Here is a 25,658-nt window from a genome sequence, read left to right as displayed (position 1 = left end):
GAATGAAGCTTTTCATCTCTACTAACATTGAAGTTGGGTTCATGACTAAAGAGTTTGGTGCTGTTGTTGCTAACATGTTCTTACAATAAAAATAAAAAAATATTTTATAAAAAACTAACTTTTTTTATTTCGGGAAAATTCATGAGTTTTGGTTGAAAAATACGGTGGAGCCAAAAGTGGCTCGACCTCAAAACAAGCATTTTGTGAAGAATATACCAACCGCCGGAATGTCGACGGTTGCTTTTTATACAAAATTCAACGGGTGAAAAAAGAGGTGAAAAAAGAGGTGAAATCTCACCTCTTCACCTAAAATATATTTTTGTCGAAAAAAATGGTTCATTTACTCACAATATTTTTGTACAAAACAACCCCAAGCTTTTAACCTCTCTTCTGCAGCTTCTAATGCTATCTTAGCGAGTTCATATTCTCTAAATTCTCTCTTTAAATCTTCTTGTTCCCATTGGTCTTAGTTCGTATGGGCGAGTCTCTATAACCAGAACATATCTCACGTTCATGTTCTATTTGTTTTTCATGCATTTTTCTAACTTCTTCTTCGAACAAAGGTTTTGCATTCTCTACTGTATCTTCAAGTTCTTCTTCATCTAACTTCTCATGAACTTTCTTGTCTATGGAATCCAAAATTTTCCAAACTGCTATAAGCAATATTTTGGAGAAGCCCACATTGCTATATAGTTTTACAAGTCTTGGGTCTACATACGTTCCTCTAACCTGTTTGATTTCATCAGGAATTCCTGCATGAAACTGTGTATAAAAAAGCAACCCGCGGAATTCCGCGGGTTGGTATATTCTTCACAAAATGCCTCAAAATACTCTTCCCAGGACTTATTTTCCAACAACCTTCTAAAGTCTTTCCTAAACTGCTGACACATCTTTGTTGCATTTATATAACCATCCTTGTCTCTACGTAAGACTTCAATACCGTTGTAAGTGCCTTTTGTGAATGTTTCGCCATTAGATTTGTTCGTGAACGTTTTTGCTTCGACTGTCATACTGTTCTTACAATAAAAATAAAAAAATATTTTTGAGTGGTACGTCGGACATTCGTTTGTGGCTTAACCGTCGGACATTCGTTTGTGGCTTAACCGTCGGACATTGTCTTGAAACAGTACAAGACTTGTTCTGAAACAGTACAAGACTTGTTCTGAAACAGTACAAATATTGTTCTGAAACAGTACAAATATTGTTCTGAAACAGTACAAATATTGTTCTGAAACAGAACAAATATTGTTCTGAAACAGAAAATTTTTCTCTCAAATTGAGAGCTTTTACGGGAAATTTGTTCTGAAAAAGTACAAGACTAGTTCTGAAAAAGTACAAGACTAGTTCTGAAAAAGTACAAGACTAGTTCTGAAACAGAACAAGACTAGTTCTGAAAAAGTACAAGACTAGTTCTGAAACAGAACAAGACTAGTTCTGAAAAAGTACAATGGACAGCATCGAGCCATTAGATGAGGCAATTTACCTTATAGAGATAAATGAAGTTGTTAAGCAGTACTTGGGCAAGGACAAAGCCAACAAGTCCCTCGGCTGCTGGTTGTCTGGAAGAGGTGCGCTGAAAATCGAGATTTCGACTGGAATTCCAATTCAAATACCAGAAAACACTCCTGTAGACGACATAAAGGAGATGAAGAAAGAAGCTCTTCTCAAGTTCTTTGCAAAGCGCCCATGGATACAACTTCCAAACAGAGAGAGTCCAATTCCACGAATTATACAAATTCTCAGAGCACTATTCCACTTCTCTGGTCTGCCGTTCTACATAACCTGTGAAGGCGACATCCAACCAGTTCAGTAAACATCTCATTTTAACTCACTTTTTTTCTATCTTAAGGAAATTCATGAAAATTCAAGAGGGTGAAAAAACAGGTGAAAAAAGAGGTGAGATTTCACCTCTTCACCTAAAATATATTTTTCAGTACTTTTTCAGCACTTTTCCGTAGTTGTATATGAAAGACAATTCGAGATAAAAGTCATAGTACAAAGGTATAATATGCTGCACACCGTTTGTAGTGAACCAAACTTGAAAGTCAGAGAAACTGTTACTAGGTGGTTCGTAGAATTTAGAAGCAAAGTCATAGAAGTCCTTACCCATACAAAGAAAACTATTGTTGCTTGAACTGAAACTTGCATGACATATAACATTTTGAGGGTCAAACACATTTCTATAAACTGTCAAATCTGTTGGTGGGCGTATAAATTTAAACGGACCGTCAGGTGGTAATGGTTCGTTCTGGTTTAGTAACCGAAGAAATTGTGCCCAAGAACGTTTGTCTACTTCCCAAAATAAAAACTGTGTACTTCTTCGAGGGTTAATTTCAATCCTTTGAAATGAAACTGTGGAGTTCATTTTGTCATATTCTAGTTTCAGATAGTAAGTTCCGTTTAGTAGAGAGTCGTATTTTTCTTGCAATTCCCAATAATATTTGTTCATTTGAGTTTGAAAGTCATTTAGAGTCTTCTCAAGGTTTTCGTCTGAACGAATTGTAAAGATTCTCATTTCGTCAAATTTGTCTATTAGACCATCAGAACCTCTATATTGCCCATGAAAATATACTGCAAACATAAACGCGTTAGTTCTATTTGAAAACAAAACTCTTCTAAATCCTATTGCCTTTGCATCTGAAGGACTTTGAAGCCAACGAATTGGAAAGTCAAACCTGTAAGCACCGGATGAAATTTCTTCATCTGAAATATTTCTACCGGCATTTGTGAAGATATAGTCTAACGGTTTTGTATCTGCTACTTTTGTTCTTTGTTTTTCAACCTGAAACATTTAATATATGTAAAAATATATTGTTTTAAAAACGTTTTTACTTCATATTTCTCATCTAACAAACATGTTGTCTGACTGCTTGAGGGTTAGGTTGGTACCATTCGAACTTCACGCTTACAATTCCTTCAATTGCATTCAAAATGTCTGAGTCGGAGTCAACCATTTGTTCTCTCTTTGTAGTCTTGAAAGCGTCAAGAAGTTGTGCGGCTGTTGTGACATTGCCATGTGCATAGTAAATGTGACCGTCCAAATCTGTTACGGTTAGTCTGAGATTGTATCCTTTCTTATTTCCGTCTTGAATTGCAGCAAGTACACCCATGAAGCCTTCTTTGTTCTTTCCTTCGTCAAAGTTTACTGTAAAGGTTCGACCAGATGTAATTTGACTTCTAACTTCACGATACTTCTCATATGCATATCTTGTTCTTTCCATGGGAGCATGTTTGTCTTCACCCTTCCCTTTTTTCCTTCTCAAAGGATGCAATTGTTCGTCATGTTTCCAGTAGAATCTGGCAAAGCCGTCGTGTCCTTCAACTTGAGGCTCAGAAACATCGAAAGGCATGTCCATAAGACGTTCTTCTTCTAACCTCTCGAGTCTGTTTGGATAATTGCGCGCGCGCGGTTTCTAAGTCCATCTCGTAGCGAAGACCAGACAGTTTGTCATAGACTTTTATTGGCTTTCCCTTCCTATATTTAAACTTCTTCGAAACTTTCCAACCATATCTTTCTAACTCTGCTTTTATTCTAGCAGATTTTCTATCCATTCTATATGGGGGCATTTCTATAAAAATAAAAAAATATTTTTTTCTTTACTTTACATAACCGCCTGCTGCCATAAGTCTTTGACGCCAACCCATACCAGCTAATGAAGGTTGACTTGGTTTAGTTTGGAAACTAACCTTTGGTTTTGGTTTATCTTCAGTTTTGGCTCACCTTCTTCTATCGGTTTTTCGTCACTTTTTGGTTCACCTGACTTTACTTCACTTGCAGGTATGGTTGTGTCGTCAACATCTTCATAAATATCATATGCCATTTGTTTTTGTTTTCCTTTCAACTTTTTGTGTTTGTTGTAAAGTTTAGAATATTTTGACTCTAAGTCAATGAGATGTTCTATAATGAACTGTTGGTCAGTGAAGTAAACTTTTCCATCTGTTGTCTCGAAAGCTCCTTCAGACTTCAATATTTTATTTGTGAGAGTCTGTTTCTTTTTTGAGATACTAGCCGTTCCATTTCTATGAAAAGTGACTTTATAGTTAGGGTTTGTATTTCCAGACCTGGCACTTTCTATTATTGAATTTTTCTCTTCATCTGTAAGTTCTTTGACAGGTTTTGACAATGTTCTGAACTTTTTGTTTGTGGTGTCAAATCTACCGTTTCAACTTCTTCGGTCATTTCATCTCAGTAAAAAATTTTAGTTTGGTTTGTTTTCAACTGGTTGTTTAGGTTTTTTAAGTCTCGGTCTAAAACTTCCTGAGGTATAGGGAGGACTTGACAAACACGTTGTGTAACTGCTGGAAGTCGACAAATCCATCTTGAACCCATTTGTCTCAATGCTGTATTGTTCATTTCATCTCAGTAAAAAAATTTACATTCCCCACGTTTGAGGCGGTTGCGGTTGGTTGTTGTTTACCCACTGTTGTGCATGGTTATATCCTCTGTTAAAGAATCTTTCACCTTGGTCCATATAGTGTCCTGCTTGGTTATAGTAGTCATTTGCTTTGTTATAATAGTTTCCTGCTTGTCTTCCTACATTGTCCATCCATCCTTGAACTTTTCCTCTTGTTTCAGGATTTGGAATAAGATTTGCTGCATCTCGTGCTACCTCCCAACCTTTCTGTACAGTTTGTATAATAGGTTGTGCTTTCTCTTTCAGTATACCTAATGTACTCAAAATCTTCCTTCCAATTCCAAATGCACCTCTGGCTATTGTTCCCACTGCGGGCAAAAATCTGGATGCAACTCCTGCTAATGCGCCAAATAAACCCATTTCTTATGGGGTTAAAAAATGACGAATCCAAACAAGGACCCCTATGTTTCTAAGGCAACAAAGAAAGCACTCATGGTAAAAATCTTTAGTTCAACACAAATGCTTGGTTTATGGATATCTTGGAAAACATTCCGAGATATAGAGAAGATGGACCACCATACTGGCTAATATTTGTTGGTCAAAACACAAGATACTGTGAAGCCATACCATTACAGTCCAAAAATATTTTAGATGTGAAAACTGCTTTGACAATATTCGTTGACAAATACCATCCAACAAAACTGACATCTGACTGTGAAAGTTCTTTCAAATCAGACGATATTAAAAACTATCTGCGTTCAAAAAATGTAAACCAATATTTCATTGTCGACCAAAACCATTCTGCTCTTGGTGTCATTGACAGTTGTATAAAAATCTTAAGAGATTTAAATCAACCACAAGGTGGTGTGGTGAGAGTAGATGAAATGTCATATGACGACAAATATAGACATTTTCTCCATGGCAAAGATGAGACAAGTTTTAAATATTTACAATAACCGTAAACAAAAAGGTTTGGGAAACCACTCCCCCGAAGAAATGAAAAACAACCCTGACTTAGAGAAAGACTATATATTTAATAGTTTAGTCAAAAGAGACAAACAAGAAAGAATGCCAGGCTTCAAACTTAAGAAAGGTGACAAAGTAAAAAATAGAAATACCTAAACGCGACCCATATGAAAATACTATTGGACTATGACAACAATGGGAACTCGACAGGTACTCACATTCGTGTTCGTAAAAATAGAAGAAAGTATACAAGAGAATATTATGAAGTTTTAGGCAAACATGGCAAAATGTACAGACTGCAAGCAGAAGATAAAACTACTATTGTCAGACCTCGTTTCAAACTTGTCAAAGTTCAAGGTGGTATACTTTCAAAGACAGTTTCCTAACAAATATAAGACAACTCCTGACGAATATGCTAAAGAAGTTGAAAATGACGACTAAGCATTTCTATACCATGCGTAAACTGTCATGTAAGGTGGCATGTAGTCTTTACTTTGTTCCCGTTTGTTTGCGTATATCCTGTAACGCGATGTGTATGGTTTCCATCTCCCTGAGTGTCACTCCAGTAACAATTTATAGCAAACTGAACGTCGTCTTTAACATCATATCCTTTACCTTTTTTCAAGGCGTGCCAATCCCAAAATTTATGCTTATGCCAACCTGCTTGAGATGTACTTAAATCTACGTAGTGACTGTGTGCAGGTAGGTTTTCACCTGAAATCGTTTTACTTCCGCCTGTTTCCTTTGAAGAGTTTGCACAATACAAAAACCTGTCGACTATTTGAGTCCAAGTTCCGAGACCAAGTACTACTTCTGGTCTGGTAGAGTTCATTGACGTATAAATAGAGCCTATAGGATATAATGTTTGAAGTATTTCTGTCTTTAATGTTTGAAGCTCTGTTTTGTCTGCTTTTTTAACTAACTCATCGTTAACATATGTTTTGTCAGCTTTTTTATCTAACTCAACGTTAACATATGTTTTGTCAGCTTTGTTGTCATATAAATCTTGAGCAGTGAATTTAACTTTGTTTTCATCCTCCATGACATAGACATTTCTACATCTAGTGTATTTCATCGTCGTTATGTCTTCATCCGATGTTAAACCTTGTGGAAAGTTAGGAGGTTTCCAAAGTAGTACATCCCCAGTTTCTTCAACCGTTCCTGCAATATTTTCTATACCAACAGTTGCGAAGAAATCGTGTGTATGAGTCTTTTTAGAATATTCTTTGTCAGCTCTTGTCACTTCACTTGACATTTTATTGTCAACATATGTTTTATCCGCTTTGTCATCTAACATTGCTGGTAGTTCATCTACGTCATAGATGTTATGTGTATGGTGTTTTTGTGGGTATGTTCTATCTGTCCATGCGAGAATATAGTCTCTTGTTGCATCTACATACTCTTTGTCAGCTTTGTTGTCAATATCTGCCTTCAAAAGAAGTTCATCTATAGGTTTCTCGTTTAAAGTTCTTTTTGTTGGATTTATACAAACAGTATGGTTCTTACTGTCTTGAAACAGAAACTCATCTGTCATTGGGTTTATCGTCAGTTTTAAGTTTCCTTCTTTCAATGACTCAGATATCTTAGAATAGTTTGAAAAGTTTGTTGTGTTCTTATTTAGAGCTTGCATAATGAGTTGTCGGTTGTGTTGTATTTCTCTCATAGACGCTGTTTCATTTGACATTTTTATTCTAGATAAAATATGCTTCCAATAGAAAAAGAAAATTCAAGAGTTGCTACAACTAAACCATTAGATGAACTTTTTACGAATGTCGGTCAAAAGTTTGAGACAGAGACCGTAAAGCATGAAGGCTATCGTTTTGACTACCCATTAAGATGGCTAAGAGACCCATCTGTCACAAAAGCTATTGGCTTTCGTAGAATGAAGTTTGTGTCTGTAGAAGATAAAAGTTTTCCATTTATTGTAAGGTTTCATATAGATTATATATCTGAAGGGAAACGAAAAATGTGGGAAGAAATTGAGCTAATACAAGTTGACCTTTCATCTTCTCTACAGACTGCGTTAAAAATATAGAAGATAAAATAAATTCATGTTATGCAAAATATGCTGATGAATATGCAAATACCGAGAGCACACTTTATGTGAGAATTGTATATGACAAACAAAATTCACAAGTGTCATTTCAAATCTACGAAGACAATCCAAAGAAAGACGAACAAATATATACAGAATTCACTGCAATGTCATGGTATTATTTGCAAAGAATGTTAAATCAGAAAGTCGAACTTCCTTTAGCAAATATTTACAGTCGATATGCAAGAGATGAACCATATTTATTTAAAGATGTTTTCGACCCAGCTGCTATTATAGTTCATGCTTCATTTTCTGGTGCACAAAACTCTTTTTTATGCTTGGCAAATGACTTTTACGAAAAACCTACAAAGCTATATGAACCACCGAGTGGAAGTATTTCAGACTTTCAAGTATGGTTTACTACAGATGGAAGAAAGAGAATAATTCCATTATACCACGCGTTTTACTTAGAACTTAGTTTCATATACAACTACTATCGAACGGTAAAAATATAATTTTTAATACGGTTGAGGTGTTGGATTTGGTTGCCAACTAGACTGTGGTGCAGGTTCAGGCTGTTGTATAACAGGAGCTTGTTCTTCTGGTTCAGGGTCTTTAGGTATAATACCAACGAACTGACCTACTCTTTTACCAATATTTTTGACTCCGTTCCAAATTCCTCTTCCGACAGATTTTATTCCATTCCATATACCTCTTCCAACATTTCGAAAGAAGTTTCCTATTCTTCCAAAGAAACCCATTTTACTATATGTAAAAATCTAATGTCCACCTAGTCTCTTACGTTTCCTGTTGAGTTCCATAGCATTCTTTAACTGGAGCTCATACATTCTATTTCTCCTCTGGTAGAAAACATATTCTGGGTCAACTCCTGTGTTCGCGTCATCTGCATAGAGTTGTTTATATCCCACTTCAGGTTTGTATAAAACTCTTTCCATCTCATATTTGCATACCATGGTGGCAAACCTAACGCAGCGTCATTTGACATGGCAGTTTGCATTTGTACATCTGTTGGCACTTGACCATAGTTTGCCATTGCAGTTTGTATTCTAACTTCATTTGGAATATTCTCTGGGTTTGGTTGTCCAGGTTGCTGTGCATTCGCTAAGTTCTGTGCGTCCATTTAATATTAGATAAAAATATCTCTTACGAGTACATATACTGGACATTTGCAGGCATTGGTTCATCTTCATATTCTCTATATCTTTCTGCCACGTCAAATAAGTAAATGACACAATGGAAAAAACCTAAAACAAGTAGTCCTATTTCAAACCACATTTAGTTACCAATAAAATTTCTTTGTTGTGACACTTTTTCCGGTTTATAGGACCTCTCTCATATTCTATCTTGTCATATATAAACTCATAGTCATGTATGTCCTCTAACCATCTCATGACACTTTCCAAACCACTTTTATCGGATGTAAAGTAAAAGCATGGATGGTTATGTAAAACGTCTAAAGTTTCTAAAGAGTCTCTCAAAGTCCAGTCTACTTGGTATTGAAAATCCCATGTGTTATAGAACGGCGGGTCCACTATAAAGAAAACTTTTCCTTGTCTTTATATTTTCATACAACTCTGTCCAATGACATCTCACAAACTCTATACCCTCAATATATTTTTCTATGTTCTCTTTGAAAACATTTGTATAGTTAAGATATAAAACTTTTGACATAAGTGTTTCAATGTCATGAACTCTTATAGAACCACTATATAATAGTCTAGCAGATATACTATCCCAGTCAATATACTCTGCCTTTTTCAAAACCTCTCTGACAGTATTTTTCTTATCTAATGGTATACGTTCCATCTTACCTATAGGTATCTTTTCTTTTAACTCTTTCAATATTTTGTTAGTGTCTGGAATATGTTTGAGACGGTCCATATAGTTGTCGAAGTCATTGCATATAATCTTTGAGTCAGGAAATATTGTATGGCACAAATGAGATATATAGAAACTTCCACCGAACAAGTCTACAAATGTTAGACCATTCGGTAGTTTCTTAAGTTCTCTCAATAGAATATCTTTACATCTACTCTTATTTCCAAAGAAGGGTAACGGTGGTTTTGTAAAATTCATTTTATATATATAATAAAAATGTTTTTTCCTGAAAAGTGACAGATGTTTTATTGTGACTTCTTCGTAAAGACTTTGTTGAGATTTCTTCGTAAAGACTTTGTTGAGATTTCTTCGTAAATGAGTGTAAATGACCCAAAAATATATTTTAGGTGAAGAGGTGAGATTTCACCTCTTTTTTCACCTCTTTTTTCACCTCTTGAATTTTCATGAATTTCTTCGTAAAGACTTTGTTAAGACTTCTTCATCTAATTTCTCATGAACTTTCTTGTCTATGTTTTGTCAAGATTTCATCGTAAAGACTTTGTTGAGATTTCTTCGTAAAGACTTTGTTGAGATTTCTTCGTAAATGACCCTAGTAGTATATTTTTGGTGTAAATTTCATGAAAATTCAAGAGGGTGAAAAATTAGGTGAAAAAACAGGTGAAATCTCACCTCTTCACCTAAATTATATTTTTGGGTCATTTACACTCATTTACGAAGAAGTCTTGACAAAACATTTACGAAGAAGTCTTGACAAAACATTTACGAAGAAGTCTTGACAAAACATTTACGAAGAAGTCTTGACAAAACATTTACGAAGAAGTCTTGACAAAACATTTACGAAGAAGTCTTGACAAAACATTTACGAAGAAGTCTTGACAAAACATTTACGAAGAAGTCTTGACAAAGTCTTTACGATGAAATCTTGACAAAGTCTTTACGAAGAAGTCTTGACAAAGTCTTTACGATGAAATCTTGACAAAGTCTTTACGATGAAATTCATGAAAATTCAAGAGGTGAAAAATGAGGTGAAAAAACAGGTGAAATCTCACCTCTTCACCTAAAATATATTTTTGTCTGATTTACGCTCATTACGATGAAATCTTGACAAAACATTTACGAAGAAGAAGTCTTGACAAAACATTTACGAAGAAATCTTGACAAAGTCTTTACGATGAAATCTTGACAAAGTCTTTACGATGAAATCTTGACAAAGTCTTTACGAAGAAATCTTGACAAAGTCTTTACGAAGAAATCTGACAAACCATGAAAACATATATAATTTGTGAAAAGCTCCTGGAAGACCCGTATATAAGAACTTCATTTATGTGGGCTAGAAGGGGCGCAGCCCCTGGAAGCCCACCCCAAGAAAAAAAAGCTTCATTTATACTCATTCATCCTCAGGGCTAGAAGGCACGAAGTGCCTGGGAGCCCCACTTCCTTTTTTTTTTTTTTTTTTTTTTTTTATATTTTGCGCGAGAAGTGAGTTGTGGTAACTTTCGTGGATATCCATCGTTCATTTTATGGTAAAAATTCTCAATTTGTGGGAAAAGTTCTCAATTTTGTGGTAATTTTTATGTACCACAACTCAATTTGTGGTCACTTCATCTTACCACGTGGTAAGTTTTTATAAAACTCTTTATTTACCATTGATTTCTGATTTAATATCAATATCTTGAATAATCAAGCATATCTATCGCTTTAAATTTTATTCTCTCATTCCAAAAAAAATTCAAAAATCAAAAAATGAAAAAAATATTTAGAATTTTTTCCGTCAAAAATAAAAAATCTTCCCACTGAGTGGTTTCCATGGAAAGTTACCACTGGGTCCCACAGGGATTGGCCTAAGTATTTCTTAATAGAATGTGAAATAAAGTAAAATTAACTCTATTCAAAATGGAAAAAAATCCAAAAAAAATTTGAAAAAAAGAATTTCATGATAAAAAGCATAAATTTTGCATCAGAAAATTAAATTCAGGTATTTTTTTGAAATAGAAAGAGTCCTAAAATTAGTTAAAAATCATTTTTTATTCAAAAGAAACGCTATTTTTAAGGAATTGAAAAGAATTTTATTTAATAATATTTTATTTATAGAATTTGCATATATCATATGCATAGACATATTGAATTGTAAACATGAGAACACTAATTACATTAACTTGTCGTTCAAATTATTGCATCGAGAAAAAAGTGCTATAAATTTACTCAATTAGTTTACAAACGTAAATATTTGGCATAAACTTTACGTTTGTAAACTAATTTGGTAAACTCGTAGTTCAAATTATTGCATCGAGAAAAAAAGTGCTATAAATTTACTCAATTAGTTTACAAACGTAAATATTTGGCATAAACTTTACGTTTGTTAAACAATTTGATTAAATTTAGTAAATTTTAGTTCGAATGCAAGTTTTCTCGGTAAATCATTTTTTAGATCTCAAATGAGATGTATGATCATATGAGTCACATATGATTTAATCCGAATATGTGTGAGAATTGAGTTTAAAACGAAGTTTATTTTTTGGACTATATTTCGCCATTTTAAAATGTGTAATAATGATATAATTCGCATGAAATTGAAAAATATTGACTGGATGTGTAATGGTTTTATAATTGCAATGTTGATTTGATCGAATTTAAATGAATATATAACGCGATGAAATTTCGAATTGCTCAAATGTCTGTAATTCATATATGGTGCACATATTAATATTACATTTCGTTGATATTTACCACATAAACCTTTAAATATTAAGTCATTTTAAAGTTATATGCGATTTAGTTCCAAAATGCACGTTTAGAAAAAGACGATAACGATTAAATTACAAAATCGATAACGATAACGATTAAATTACAAAATCGATAACGACCCTTTTCAGACAATTGGTACTATCAAATTTATGCGTTCCAAAGAACTACATTTAATACCTTTCATACTCACTTATTATGGGAATATTCTTAAATGTTATTTTCGATATTAAAGTTCACTAGCAATTGCTTGTTACTGTTATTTAGTAAGTAGATACATTTTAAATAGAAGGAGTTATATATGTAATGATGTCTAATGTTAAATTTCTTAAAATTTGATATCAAAGAGAGTCTCAACAGTGGAATCATTAAGCTTACTAACACAGCACCAAAATACACTATTTTTCAGTGGAATCTTGCAAATTATTTTGCTGGAATTGCCAATTTTCAAAATCAGAATGGATTCATTCAATATATTGGCACTTTTTAGCTCGTTATGGAAGGGATTGAATTAGCGTCCACTAACGAACCCTCAATGATAGGACCGGAAATTATATCTCTTTCAACAGCCTCACTTGAAGTACAAGTGAGTACGGAGGTTAGTCTTTCAGATCCTCTATTTCCATTTTCACAATCATTTCAAGCACGATCCAGAAAGGAAAAAGAGCAATTATTCTTAAAAGCATTCGAAGACCAAGTTAATTTCATAAGAACAAAGGAACTTCGCTCAGAAAATTCTTTGGGAAAATCTCCTATTACACAAGAAGCTATAGATAATTTAACTACTTCACGTCAAAAGTTTTATGATCAAGCTGATACAAAAAACAATAGAATAGCTATCACAAAAACAACGACTGAATCTTCTACAAACCCAGCTCCAAGAGTTCAAGTAACAACAACTCCAACATTCGATCCATTACTTAACACAAACTATGAATCGCAGTACAGTTTAATGGATAGATTTAAAGACGTTATTAGTAAAATTTTAATCGAAAAGAGAGCAAAAACACGCGCTCAAAAGGTTTTACAACGTATACTTGTTGCACCAAGTACACCACAGAATACACAATCCACTGCAAACTTCTCAACATTTACAGCAGAATCTTTGTTGACTGTTAATGTTAAATGCGTTAAACAACCGTTGAAGTTTACCAATCCATCAGATCCTGTTTCAATTGAACCACCAGAATGCATCATTGAACCTAACAAAATTGAAAAATCAATTCAACCATACAAACCAGGACTTGTTGAGCGTTTCCAGCTTACACAATTCCCACGTACAGAATGTTCTGCTTTTACACCTATCCCTATCCCACCTCCACAGTCATTTCCTGGAGTTCAAGAAGAACAACCAGTCAAAGAGCGAAAAGAACCAATTATTCCCGAGAATTCCCTCTCGAATCCACTTCCTAACAAAGATATCATGCCTGTTACACCATTGCCAATTGCTACAAACTATTCGCGCGATATCAGATTTTTCAACTTCGATCCAATTTTCGATTTGCGAGCAAAACCTGCAGAATTACCACCTCTACCTAATGAAATTGGCCAGGCTTCAATTTTGGCCATGCCTTTAAAGAATTACGAGCCAATGTTTATCGGATACAAGGATAAAACCGATGTTGCGCCATTTACTTTCACTGGATTTTCTAAAATTAAGCTTCCATCTATGAACGGGCCAAACCTGGCAGATATGGCCGAAATGGACCCGGACGATGACATTGATCAGCTTGAAATCAAGCCAAATGTAAGGCCAACAAGCGATTTTATTACAAAACCATTACCAACCAACAATAAGAGCCATGCAATTGCTGAAGGAATAATAAGTAGCCAAGAAAATTGGATAAAGAGGCAAAAAGAAGGCGCTCAAACAGTTTATACAAGTCTTACAAACTTAAACTCACTTATGAGAGATAAGAATCTTGAAATTGTTACACAAGATTTAGCTGAATTTCTTAGATAAAGCGCTTATTTTCTATTATTTCAAATTACTTATTAACATTTTATCTCTTTTTTTGATTTGTCAGTTTCATTGTTTTTAAATTTCATAAACTGTACCTGATTTCTATACTTCCGCTTTTCTAGACACTTTGGGGTAAGTTCCAATTCATAAAAAATGCTCATACAATTGAAAACAACAAATCAAACAGAGTGAAACAAAACTCGTTTTTTCCAATTCAATTAGAAATTTGAAATTCCTTTTTTGCTTATATTTTACATCTTAAATATCCACAAATTAAATATGATTTTGTCACAATTGCCATAAGTTTTCAATAAGATCAATAAGTTTTTCTTTTCTCCATCCATAGTGAAGGAAAATTAAAAAAGGAATCGACGATTTCGATAAAAAGAGGCGCGTAACGATTTTGGCGGTTATATTAATTTTTCTGTCAATTTTGTATACCTTACTTGGTCGAACTAAATTTTTATGTGTCCGGCCATTTAAAAAATTTAAAATAACATGGGGGAGAATGATGATGAAATCGCTTCAAATCCAAATCAGAAACCAAACTTTTGGGACTATCTTAGTCCCAGGGACAAGGAAGAATATCTTTCCCTCAAATCACTCCTTGACGAATCAAGCACAAAGAGAAATAGAGGTCATAGAATGGAAGCATTCGATGGCATACTAGAGGCCATACATCGCTATGCAGAACGCCATGATGATGACGATTGGCGGCGCTTCTTGGTATGCGGCGTATGCTGGATGGATAATATGATCGCTATCAACACAAGGCAATTAAGATTGCTTATTTCCAAGTGTAAATCATCGATAAATGGATCATTTCAGAAGATGGGTTATACAACAAGTCAATCACATACAGAATCAAGAAAATTTTTGTTCGGCAAGATTCCGTTATTGAAAGGTAACTTTAACGAACTGCGCCAATGGACTATCAGATCAAGAGCTCCTCAACCGCAACAAATCGAAGCTTATGCGGTTAGTCATTCATACCAAATTCCACAAGATCCTTCTCAGCCAATACAGATGCAGATATCACTTAATCCTCAGATCGCACAATCAATACGCACAGAAAATCAACCATTACAGCAGAATCTTATCATTCCACAAAATATAATGGAATTGCGGAGTCAACAGCAAAATCAGAACCAGTCTCAGAAGCCTTCAGCTCCTTCCCATCCCGTTCTTCCAATACTTGCTGACCATACTCAGAAATCTTCGCCACTTCAACCGCCGCCAATTTCTGACTTATTGGCTTCAAAATCACCGACGAACGATGGCCCACAGATTGCTGATCTCCTGGCTATTAAGCCACCTTCTCCAAATATACCAGAACAGGATCCTTTGTTAGTTGAAAAGTTTTGCCCTCTTAAGTTCCGTTCCAAATGCACCCAACTCCGGATTTGAAATAGATAAGACTCGTGAATTTGATTCGTTGTTATTTGTTTGACTAAATCTATCCTTCTATCCATGATTCAGCTCCGATTCCTCAAAAATGATTGATTCGGAAGAAGATGTTTTCTTTTATCGATGATTTGTGACCATCTCACAACATATTGACTTATTTAGTTTGGCTCATTTCTATTATTTTTTTTCTTATATTGTTTTTTTTATATAAAATACCATCTGAATAACTTAAAACAGTTTTTAAACTCAAATCATAAAAATATCTATAATTAATATACGATAAAACTCAACAAACATTAAAAAATTATATAAATATCACTATATTAGTTATAATTAATCCATTTTACAGCATACAAACAACAATCTTTTCAACAACACTTCATATCCTTATAAATATATTATCCATTTTCTCTGTTATTCAGAAGATATGAGAAGAATTTCTAAAATCACAAATGATAGATTAGAATCTAAGGAATGAATAGTAAACTAATACTTATAACATTGAAGTATTCATGTTTCAATTCTTCAATGCTCTGTTTAAGTGACGTATTTCTAACTTTTTCTTGATAAAACCGTTTTGACAGAATTACCAAAATCACCGATTTAATTAAAAATAATTGATAAAATACCATACGTATAAATATTTCACGAAAAACGCTTAATATTCCTCGGTGAAGTATAAACCAATATTTTTGAGAATGAGCGAGGAAGTTCCTGCTGATTCGTCGAAAAGAATTATGAGCTTCAATACATCAGCCGAGTTGAAGGAGTTCCTCAATTCAAGTCAAAATGAGCGACGGATGAAGTTTGCTGTCAGAGTATTCTACGTTTTGCAATGGACTACATCTCATCCGGAAGCAGTTCAAGATACAGGCGCAATATGGTGCAAGAATGGTTACTACTTTATATGCAACTCAACTCTCATCGGAGAATTCTTAAATATTAGACCAAATACAATAAATACGAATTTTCGTTCTCATTTATTTACTATAGAGCTCTCACAACCACAGTTGCTACTAGCAGAGTTTCCTATGATCAAAGATACAAGGAACTGGAGAAAGCGTGTAAATCATTCTTTTCCATTCCATTCTGGCTGTACAGAGCTCGACATCATCAGAATACCTTGCAGACCACTAAATGAACAGCCAAAGAACACACAACTAGTACAATATCCCGTTAGAGCACCGAAACTACCGCCAAGAAGAATCATTAAACAAGTTCAGACATTTGAGATGCCAATGACACCGACCATGAAGTACAAATACGAGTTCAAGAACTCCCAGGAGACAAAAGAATACGAAAAAGACATAGAAATCATATTTAATAATATGAAAGGCACAAAAGAGCAAAAAGATGAGATTATCAACAAGGCACAATCATTATGGAAGGAATTTGGTGATGTTCCTAAGTGCCAATCAAATATAATCGTTTCTTATATTCTGAAAAATATTGATTTGGATGTTGGTGAGAAATTGGCACCACATCTCACCAAAATGTTGTCTTCTGATGGCGGATCAGGTAATACAGACATTTCTTTTGCTCAATATCTAAAGTTTTACGCTCAATACGGAGATCCTGCCACAATCATTGAAACTTTGACAGATTTCATTGACTATTCATCTAAGAATTATGTGTTCTATCCATGGTTCCAACCAGATCTCGGAAAAATCAATACAAAAATTAGATTATTAGATGAAGACGGTCCAGACTTCATTGTTCGCTGCTCTGCATCGAAAATCGGAATATTTGTCCTGGAAGTAGTAGAAAATAAGTCATCAGGAGAGATTTCATCCTCAAATATTGATTTTGATCCAATCAAACCTTCATTCTCAATAATTAGTGAATCTCATGGCTTAGTACAGGACAAATCATTGAAATCTTTGCTGTTTGATAGACTTGGTTTGAAATTAAAACAAAATGTTAACTTCGAACCAATAATTATCTCGTCTTACTCACAGCAAACATATTCTTCGCAGCAAGTACCATCTCAACTTTCCTCCCAATCTACTAATTAAAAAAAATACCAAAAAAAGGGAAGTGGGGAAGTAAAAAGTGACAATTTTTTTGATTTTGCCACAATCACTTGATAATAAGATATTCATGATATGTTACTGCTAGAAGTATATTATTTTGTATATTTTTTGTTTTTTTATGCTAATTTAGTTATTTTTATTTGACATTTCCTTTCTTTCTATTAAAATATTCGTTTTTTACGCTTATTTGATCCAAGTCTTTTTGCTTTCTTTTGGAAAACTTTAAATTCGAAAAATAATATATTTATTTTACAAACAAAGATGAATGATTTTTGGTCTTTTGATACATGAGAGACTGCCACACTTTATAATTGCTTGATTCGAATACCAGCGACCAGAATGGAGCGTTACCCGAAAATCTTTGTTGGTATTTTCTGTCTTCTATATAATAAGAGATCGACTGGTTAGCGAACAAATCCTCATTATATCCATTGTTCAGGTATTTGGTCAAGTTTAATTCATAGGCGGGGTTATATCCTTCATTTAATAGCTTATTATAATCAGATAAATAGCTTTGATAGCCAAGGAATGTCACTGGGTTATTAGATGTCTCTGATATGGCTATAATCGATTCAGGAGATATATTTTCTAGTATCCAATCTTTTAATTCTGTTTCTACTTTCGTTTGTGGCGTATAACTGTAAGCCACGACTTTCTGATATAGTATCATCGAAGATGCACTCATAGAAAAGATTGAAATGCTGAATAAACAGAAACAAATAAATTTGAAAAATTTCTTTCTGGGATAAGTCAATAGTTTTGCAAGAAATTGTGATACTAATGGACATGCTACAGAAAACCATCCGCAAGTAAAGTAAAGGAGATTGTCATAATGCTCATATTGCAATTTTATGAAATTAAACATTGCAAATATAGCAATTGATGGTACATATATCCAATACTGCCTTAAATGCATAGGAAGAAATACAAAACTAACGGAATAAACTCCAAATAATAACAAAGTTCGAAGCCAAAAGAAATAAAAGGTGTCTGATTGATAACCCATCCAAAATTTAATCTTCTTGATCTGTCGGCTTGCTATTATATGTTTTACATTCAAGTAAACTTGATGAACTGGAAGAATTAAGGCGAAAAACAAATAAAATGAGATATTAATCAATCCAAGCTTTCTCTTTGGTCTAACAAGTAACAAAATTGCAATATACATAAAGGACCAACCAAAATTTGAGATATATGAATGAGGATTATACAAAATTATGATTGAAGATATGATTCCTGCTAGTGTCATGAGTTCAGGATGCTTGTTTTTGCCTTTGATCAAACAATACATTGACCAAAATACAGATTGCAAAGAATATAACACGTAAGGCTTTTGAATTATCAATTTCGTTACAATGTGGAACCACATGAAGTCATTCTTATACATATAAGCCTCTTCTCTGTTCATTCTTCGATAGTATTCGTAGAAAAATCTGTTTATGAAAACTGTTCCGCCTAAATGAATCAAAAGATATACTGATATAACGGATGCAAGGTGTGATCGAGTAATTTCATACGAAATGTAATAAAATGAAGTCATAATCGAAAATATTAGTAAAAATGCTGGAATATTGCGTCCAAATCTTTGTGGTGCGTATCCTGTTCCATACAGCAACGCTATATGTAAGTCATGAAAATTTTTGCAGACTAATTCTGTGTTACTGATAAAAGGATTTTTAAAATTAAAAGGTTTTTCACGTATGACATTCGTTCCGATTAGAAAAGACTGTATTATTGAATCATGGTATCTAAAATCTTGAAAAACATCAGATCTGAACATAATAATATTATAACACCAGGAAATGGAGAACAATATTGATATAAAAATCGTTGCTGCAAGGATTGTAACAATTTCAACCGGGTGAACTTTAACTATTGTTGGTATTTTTTGAAATCGATTGAAAAAGTTTAAAATTATTGATGCAAACATGAAAATTGAAACTATTATTAGTCCTTGTACATGGTTCATTATCTGATTGTGCGTAATATAAGCGCCTACTAAGCAAAATGCTGTAAATCCAATTGGAATTGAAATTCCTAATCTTGCTAGAACATCAATAGATGGACCAGCAATTATTGTAGTGAGTTCATATCCAAAAAAGATCGAAAATACAATTTCAAGCGACCATAGCATCTAATCAGAAATATTTATAAAATTTTCAAATTATGGAAATCAAACAAGTATTTTAATAACCATCGAATTTCATCAATAAACTCACTTGCCCATAGCTCTTTTTCTCAACAATTGAAATCTGAAAATATCAACAAAGAATAAGGATTTTATCTTTCACCATTTGTTTAACATAGACAATGGCTATCTAAATCATCGAATTTTCTGATATATTACTAAAAATGTAATTGAAATGAGTTTATCAATTCATATGAGGTTATGAAAAGTATCAGTTTAAAGCTATATCAACGAGTGTATTCAATTAGTAAGGAATATACAATAGATCAAAGGAATTGTACATTGAATAATTTACAATTCTTCATATAAGTGAAATATGAATGGTGTTTTTGCAATATACTCCAAACGGTAGTATGTAATGAACAATCCGTGACGTGAAGCATTCCGATAAAAATCACTGATAGAAAATTGAATGAAAACGATGTAAATTATTGTAACAAAATCTGTCACTTTTTATAGATTTTTGTTGTTTTTGATTTGACAATGTGGGGTCTAATGACTCCAAAGAGCCCCATGAGTCCTTATGTTGAAGAGAAAAAGTTCTCACAACTCAAATCTATGAATGTTCCATGGATTACTATTCAAACAAGTTCATATAAATCGGCATCTTCCTCACCTTCAAAAAAGAATTCACCAAGGCAATCCAATTCAGCACCAACAACACCAGAAAGAGTGTTTCAACCATTTCAAGCATCAAAGGTTACATTTAGCCGTGAAGAAATGAAAATGTTGGATCCAGAACCAGAATTTCAAGAAAAATTAAGAATATATAGATCGAATTCTAAACTACTACAACTACAAGACCGAAATCAAGAGCGAGAAAAAGAAATGGCTCTAATTTCTCCCAAAAAACAAGTTGAACCTCCTCCAAAAAAGCAAATAGAGAAGTCAGACTCATTTATATCAGCTAATTTTGATGAAGAGGATAATTTCATTCGCCAAATTTCATCAGAAATGCTTGTACAACCACAAAAACCTCGAAATTTCGAATTAACAGACGACCAATCAATTAAAGATCTACGAAAGAGTGTATGGCGTCATTGCCATGGAATGATAAATACATATGACGCAAAAAAGATCCACGCAGTTAATGGAAACTTAAATCATGCAACGATAGGGAATTCTGTCGATCTACATCTTACAAAAGGACAGAAGAAAGTCAGACGAGCAATAGAAGACCATTCCAGCCTTGAAGATCCAATGAAAGGTTTATCTCATGATGATGTTCTTACAAATGACCAAAAGGCCGAAGAAAGAGAATTAATGAGCTCAATGAAAGATACATACTCTGGAAAAAGACTCAGAAACTACATAGAAGAGAATGGAGAAAGACCTCCCAGATTTCTTGAAGATATGGAATTTACAAAGAATGCAATTGTTTCTAGACCAAAACATAAAGTGTCCTCTAGATTTAAACCGGCAAAAAGACCAAAACAACAGATCGATTCAAATCATGGAACTTTTCAATAGTTTGCTTACTACTATTTATTGTATGATACAAAAGTAACAATGATTCCACTCAAATTTGAAAGAAAATGAAAAAATTAGGAATATTTTTGATAATTTATTTGATTTTACAAATGTTTGATTGGCTGTTACATCAAGAAACAGCTTTAATTACAGGAAATTATTGTCTTTAAATCTTATTAAAGCAAATCAAATGGAATTTTCCATTTGATATTTGTTATTATATATTTTATACCATGTAATGAATAAATACTATATATTAAAGAAATATCTATTTACCAAGCAACGGGATGCGATATGTTATTAATGATTACAATTTTAAAGTCTAAAAAGTGATAGATGAAGAAGTCTGCTATTGCATAACAATTTCATATACTCTGGATAAGAAAAAAACATATATTTAAATTCAGCAATGTTTTTCTGAGATCTCTTCTTTGCATCAAAATTAAAGTCAATTTACTTATGATATATTTTGAAAATCCTTCTCCAGAGAGCATGCTGAATCTGCGTAGGGAGAATTATTTTCAATAAAATTTCTCATTTAATATGATTTGAATATGAATAATGCACTATACCAATCCGTTCATACAGCCAACTTCTAGATATCCTACTTATTCATACATTGAATGATAATTCTGCATCAATTCAGCCAATAATATGGAATCCAATAGTATTTCAACATCATACTGTCAACATAGCTGGTTTAAATCACAAATCAATAGTTACAGAATTGAAGTATGAATCAAAAATCTCCCAGGAAAACGAGATTTTATCGGTTTTGAATTTTATCTTTTTATGGGTTGCACATCATCCAGCGCAATTCAAGAACCTCCAAAGGCACAACCAAAGCCAGCTCAACCAAAGAAACAAATAAATAGAGATATGCTTGTAGTTTCAAATAAGAAAGGAGAGGAAATTAGAAGGAATACAGGTGATATAGATGGAAATCAATTCCAAGCTGATAACTTAGAAAATTGTCAAATAATAATCAATGATTTTGTAGATTCAATTACAATTGACCAATGTTACAATTGCAAATTTGCTATCTCTGCAGTTAAGGGTTCAATATTTATGCGTGATTGCCAAGAATGCAAAGTAACCATTAATTGCGGTCAGTTTAGATGCAGAAACTGCACCGACTGTGATTTCTTCGTTCATTCTAGGACAAGTCCTGTAATTGAAGCATCAAGTAAGCTTAGAATTGGCTGTGGTACATATTCATATGAAGGAGTACTTGATCATCTTGCAAAAGCTCAAATTGATCCTTATGCAAATTGTTTTGATGATGTCCATGATTTTACACAAAACAAAGGCAACTTTGAGCTTGTTCCTGGCCAAAAACTCAACCTTGATATCGCAGGAGAACCAAAATACATTCCTTTCTTCTGGCCTATGATGCCTGGCATTACACCCGTTACAAAAAGAATCAACGAGTCAAAATACTTTGAACTCGTCCAAATTTCACTTGATGATGGTGTTAAATTGGTCTCATTAAAGAAAGAAGGAAATATCCTTGTTGCTTCATTCGACGGCACTGAAAGTGATGTATCTGCAAAGTTGGCTTCAATATTATAAATATGTTTGTATCTATTTTTAAAGCTTATTTTTGAAAATCTAAATTTTTATTAAATTATTCTTTGATATTTGGATTGGCTGATGTATTTTCCATGAGAAATAAAATGTAAGATTTAATATTTCAAAAATTTTATTTGCACAAAGGAATAATAAATAGAAAAAAAAATAATAAAAAATATTACTGAACTCCGGTTACATTCTTCGGAACTTTCTGTAATGTGGCCGCTTCTGGGTTGAATTCTGGTGTCATACAGAATAAAAGGAATAAGGTCTTAATACGGATACGAAGACCTTCGAGAGAGCTATTACTTCTACCTCTATTAAGAAGATCAGCTTCTCTATCAATTAAAGTAATTAAATCTCTAGTTAACGGACAATCAAATTGAGTAACTGTTTGTTTTAAGATAAGAAGGTTTTCAATTCTCTTATCTGGTGTAACATCGGTAAGTTGAAGTGTTTGGTAAATGTTATAAAGTTCTTTTGCACGAGATGTTGTTGGTGTCTGAACTTTAACTGTTGCACCACTATCGAGCTGCCAAACTTTCTTCTTTGCAAGAGTTTCGAGCTTCTTTAAGTTGTTTTCTTCGGTATTGAGCTTCTTTGCTTTAATCTTCATCTTATCAATCGAATGAAGAAGTTCTGTTTCTTTCTTGAGAAGCTCCTGAAGAAGTCTCTTACGCTCTTCTTCAGTATGATTGCCTTCGTTGATGGCTTGTGTATCTTTCCAGTGCCATGCAGCAAGTTCATCGTATAATTTCTTAAAATCTGCTGCTGTACGTGGATTACGACGGCGGTTAATTTCTTCAAGACGTTTGTCGTTAAGATCCTTCTGAACACGATCAGCTTGGGCTTGCATTTCTTCCTTTTCCTTTTGAAGTTGAACTTTCATTTCAGTAACTTGCTGACGAGCAAAGAAACCACGAGTCACACGCTGAATAGAACGTGCAGCCATATCTCTTTCGTTTAATTCATCTTCGGCTAATTTATATGGTTTCGCTTTAAGTGTTGGATAAGTATCTTTGATGTATTGATTGTAGAAAGGTGTTTGGCATCCGAAATCGCGAGCTGTTTGCGCTGATGATGGAGCTGTAATTTGCGTTTGTGTTGATCTATGGAATTTATCAATAAAACGGTCAAGTCCCTTTTGATGTGGAAGAAGAGCTGTTTGTCCTGCAACATGGTGCAACTCCTGACCAGTCAAACGATTTTTATAACCACCAAGGAATGGCTTATGTTGTGGAACTTGATATTCAATGTCAACATTAACAGTAATTAGACCGGTTTTACCAGCAATGGTAATCTGACGTCTTGGAGTATGCTGAATAAAATCATCAAGAGAGCTTGGAATCTCAAATTTACTGTTGTCCATTCTACTTGTGATTTATAACGTATTATTTTCGTTGACACTTTTTTGTAAATCTTCATTCTTCAAAAAGTGCAGAAAAACAGCATTTCCAGAAAGCGGAGTGATTAAAATAACTCTAAACTAAGTAAATTGAAATATATTTTTGAAATATAAACTAGAAAAAAAGAATAAATAAATTAAATAGGGAGGAATCAAATATAAAAATATAAGTTGTCCTTATTTTATCTTTAATCAGAATTGAATTTACTCAGCGAATGTCTCGAGGAACTTGACAGCCTGGGCGCCGAGTTGCTTGTTGGCCTTCTCGATGGCAGCGGCCTTCTTGTCCTGAGCAGCCTTCTTGGCTTCGTAGTACTTGGCGGATTCGGCCTTGCGCTTCTGTTCGAGGTCAGCAACAACCTTGCCGTACTTCCAGCCCATTGTTGTGGAGAGCTCACCGAGCTTTGTTGTTGGGCGATCAGTGTGGATGGAAACGCAGCGAAGAGCGTATGGGATAACGACGCGCTTGTATGTGACGTACTTAGCTGGAACACCCTCGAAGACCTTGAGATTTTCGAAAGCCTCAGCACCACGGTGTGTCTTGTATGGGAGCATTCCGCGGACAGCACGAGCGAAGATCTCGCGTGGAGCACGCTGGTGGAATGGACCATCACGTGGGTTGGAGTTTGTTGTCTTGTTGAGGAAGCGTTCGTAGGTGTGGACTGTGAACTTATGCTTGCCGTTCAAAACGATTTCTTCGGCACGAACAACGACAATCTTGCGGCCCTTAAGGAGCTGTTTGGCAACAGCAGCAGCAAGACGGCCCTGGATGTGGCCCTTAGCATCAATAACAATTGGGGCTGACATTCTGTAAGAAAGACCATGAGTCACTTTTTTTGGACCAGATTTTTACTCAAATATATATTTTAATATGTTTTTTAATCATACAACTTAGTGTTAATTAATTTCTACTGAGATAGATACCAGAAATTTTAGGATACTCAGAATCAAAAACTTGAAAACAGAAGTTAGATGTAGGGATGCGACGGTTTTACGCCATGACCGTTTAAAAATAGAATAATACGCCATTTTTGGGGCCGAATGGCGGGTACGAAGTACCCGCCATTCGGCCGAATAACAAAACAATACAAAATTTATCGCCGTCCTTTTTTTTCTTTCTTTATCTTTTTTTTTTCTCTCTCTCTCTTTCTTTTCTCTTTCCTCTTTTTACTCCTCTTTCTCTTTTCATCATTAAACGTAGAAAGATATATTAATATTATTTTAAAATTAAAAAAAAAATAAAGAAAGTATAATAAGTAATTATTTAGTTATCGATATATATATGTAAAGTGATAATCTGAGGATAATCTGAGGAGGAGTCTGAGGATTAGACCGAGGAGTAGTTTGAGGAGTTTGATGATAATCTGAGGAGTTTGAGGAGTAGTCTGAGGAGTTTGAGGAGTAGTCTGAGGAGTTTGAGGATAATCTGAGGAGTTGTCTGAGGAGTAGTTTCAGGAGTTGTCTGAGGATAATTTGAGGAGTTTGAGGAGTAGTCTGAGGAGTTTGAGGAGTAGTCTGGGGAGTTTGAGGATAATCTGAGGAGTTTGAGGAGTAGTCTGAGGAGTTTGAGGAGTAGTCTGAGGAGTTTGAGGATAATCTGAGCATAATCTGAGGAGGAGTCTGAGGATTAGACTGAGGAGGAGTCTGAGGATTAGACTGAGG

The 25,658-nt window shown here is 34.1% G+C and overlaps 12 protein-coding genes and 5 pseudogenes across 17 annotated transcripts, besides 2 other annotated features; 7 read left to right on the top strand and 10 right to left on the bottom strand.

The window, feature by feature from the left end:
* Positions 1-6,768: part of a mobile genetic element that runs on past the window's edge.
* On the bottom strand, positions 341-938 carry TVAGG3_0997140 (annotated as a pseudogene). Its single transcript has one exon. A coding segment is annotated over exon 1 (598 nt).
* TVAGG3_0997130 (uncharacterized protein) lies at positions 1,448-1,712 on the top strand (the record flags this gene model as incomplete). Its single annotated transcript, XM_051254267.1, has 1 exon — positions 1,448-1,712. A coding segment is annotated over one exon (265 nt), but the record flags the coding sequence as incomplete, so codon positions are not given.
* On the bottom strand, positions 1,949-2,791 carry TVAGG3_0997120 (uncharacterized protein; the record flags this gene model as incomplete). Its single annotated transcript, XM_051254266.1, has 1 exon — positions 1,949-2,791. A coding segment is annotated over one exon (843 nt), but the record flags the coding sequence as incomplete, so codon positions are not given.
* Positions 2,847-3,552, bottom strand: TVAGG3_0997110 (annotated as a pseudogene). Its single transcript has one exon. A coding segment is annotated over exon 1 (706 nt).
* On the bottom strand, positions 3,598-4,180 carry TVAGG3_0997100 (annotated as a pseudogene). The gene has a single exon. A coding segment is annotated over exon 1 (583 nt).
* On the bottom strand, positions 4,374-4,775 carry TVAGG3_0997090 (uncharacterized protein; the record flags this gene model as incomplete). The annotated part of the gene is made up of 1 exon (XM_051254265.1): positions 4,374-4,775. One exon carries the CDS (start codon positions 4,773-4,775, stop codon positions 4,374-4,376), a length of 402 nt encoding a protein of 133 aa, XP_051079839.1.
* Positions 6,769-7,023: 255 nt separating the features above from the next.
* On the top strand, positions 7,024-7,871 carry TVAGG3_0997070 (annotated as a pseudogene). Its single transcript has one exon. A coding segment is annotated over exon 1 (848 nt).
* Positions 7,872-7,874: 3 nt separating this feature from the next.
* On the bottom strand, positions 7,875-8,117 carry TVAGG3_0997060 (serine threonine-protein phosphatase family; the record flags this gene model as incomplete). Its single annotated transcript, XM_051254264.1, has 1 exon — positions 7,875-8,117. The coding sequence occupies one exon, from the start codon at positions 8,115-8,117 to the stop codon at positions 7,875-7,877; it is 243 nt and encodes an 80-aa protein (XP_051079838.1).
* Positions 8,118-8,135: 18 nt separating this feature from the next.
* On the bottom strand, positions 8,136-8,497 carry TVAGG3_0997050 (annotated as a pseudogene). Its single transcript has one exon. A coding segment is annotated over exon 1 (362 nt).
* A 2,182-nt stretch (positions 8,498-10,679) lies between these two features.
* Positions 10,680-12,082: a mobile genetic element.
* A 368-nt stretch (positions 12,083-12,450) lies between these two features.
* On the top strand, positions 12,451-14,012 carry TVAGG3_0997030 (uncharacterized protein; the record flags this gene model as incomplete). Its single annotated transcript, XM_001581406.1, has 1 exon — positions 12,455-13,921. One exon carries the CDS (start codon positions 12,455-12,457, stop codon positions 13,919-13,921), a length of 1,467 nt encoding a protein of 488 aa, XP_001581456.1.
* A 407-nt stretch (positions 14,013-14,419) lies between these two features.
* On the top strand, positions 14,420-15,643 carry TVAGG3_0997020 (transcription-initiator DNA-binding domain ibd family; the record flags this gene model as incomplete). The annotated part of the gene is made up of 1 exon (XM_001581407.1): positions 14,420-15,328. One exon carries the CDS (start codon positions 14,420-14,422, stop codon positions 15,326-15,328), a length of 909 nt encoding a protein of 302 aa, XP_001581457.1.
* Positions 15,644-16,012: 369 nt separating this feature from the next.
* TVAGG3_0997010 (uncharacterized protein) lies at positions 16,013-19,492 on the top strand (the record flags this gene model as incomplete). Its single annotated transcript, XM_001581408.1, has 1 exon — positions 16,027-17,343. One exon carries the CDS (start codon positions 16,027-16,029, stop codon positions 17,341-17,343), a length of 1,317 nt encoding a protein of 438 aa, XP_001581458.1.
* Positions 19,493-20,020: 528 nt separating this feature from the next.
* On the top strand, positions 20,021-21,288 carry TVAGG3_0997000 (uncharacterized protein; the record flags this gene model as incomplete). The annotated part of the gene is made up of 1 exon (XM_001581409.1): positions 20,033-21,019. One exon carries the CDS (start codon positions 20,033-20,035, stop codon positions 21,017-21,019), a length of 987 nt encoding a protein of 328 aa, XP_001581459.1.
* A 523-nt stretch (positions 21,289-21,811) lies between these two features.
* Positions 21,812-22,591, top strand: TVAGG3_0996990 (post-chaperonin tubulin folding pathway; the record flags this gene model as incomplete). The annotated part of the gene is made up of 1 exon (XM_001581410.1): positions 21,812-22,591. One exon carries the CDS (start codon positions 21,812-21,814, stop codon positions 22,589-22,591), a length of 780 nt encoding a protein of 259 aa, XP_001581460.1.
* Positions 22,592-22,674: 83 nt separating this feature from the next.
* On the bottom strand, positions 22,675-24,032 carry TVAGG3_0996980 (binding protein; the record flags this gene model as incomplete). Its single annotated transcript, XM_001581411.1, has 1 exon — positions 22,770-23,960. The coding sequence occupies one exon, from the start codon at positions 23,958-23,960 to the stop codon at positions 22,770-22,772; it is 1,191 nt and encodes a 396-aa protein (XP_001581461.1).
* Positions 24,033-24,141: 109 nt separating this feature from the next.
* Positions 24,142-24,806, bottom strand: TVAGG3_0996970 (universal ribosomal protein uL13 family; the record flags this gene model as incomplete). Its single annotated transcript, XM_001581412.2, has 1 exon — positions 24,201-24,803. One exon carries the CDS (start codon positions 24,801-24,803, stop codon positions 24,201-24,203), a length of 603 nt encoding a protein of 200 aa, XP_001581462.1.
* Positions 24,807-25,256: 450 nt separating this feature from the next.
* TVAGG3_0996960 (uncharacterized protein) lies at positions 25,257-25,601 on the bottom strand (the record flags this gene model as incomplete). Its single annotated transcript, XM_001581413.1, has 1 exon — positions 25,257-25,601. The coding sequence occupies one exon, from the start codon at positions 25,599-25,601 to the stop codon at positions 25,257-25,259; it is 345 nt and encodes a 114-aa protein (XP_001581463.1).
* Between the last annotated feature and the right edge of the window lie 57 nt (positions 25,602-25,658).

The sequence above is a fragment of the Trichomonas vaginalis genome, chromosome I (genome assembly GCF_026262505.1).
Source record: "Trichomonas vaginalis G3 chromosome I, whole genome shotgun sequence".
NCBI classification, from domain to species: Eukaryota; Parabasalia; order Trichomonadida; family Trichomonadidae; genus Trichomonas; species Trichomonas vaginalis.
The sequence above is the reverse complement of the archived record's forward strand: the minus strand, read 5'-3'. Positions and strand labels throughout refer to the sequence as shown.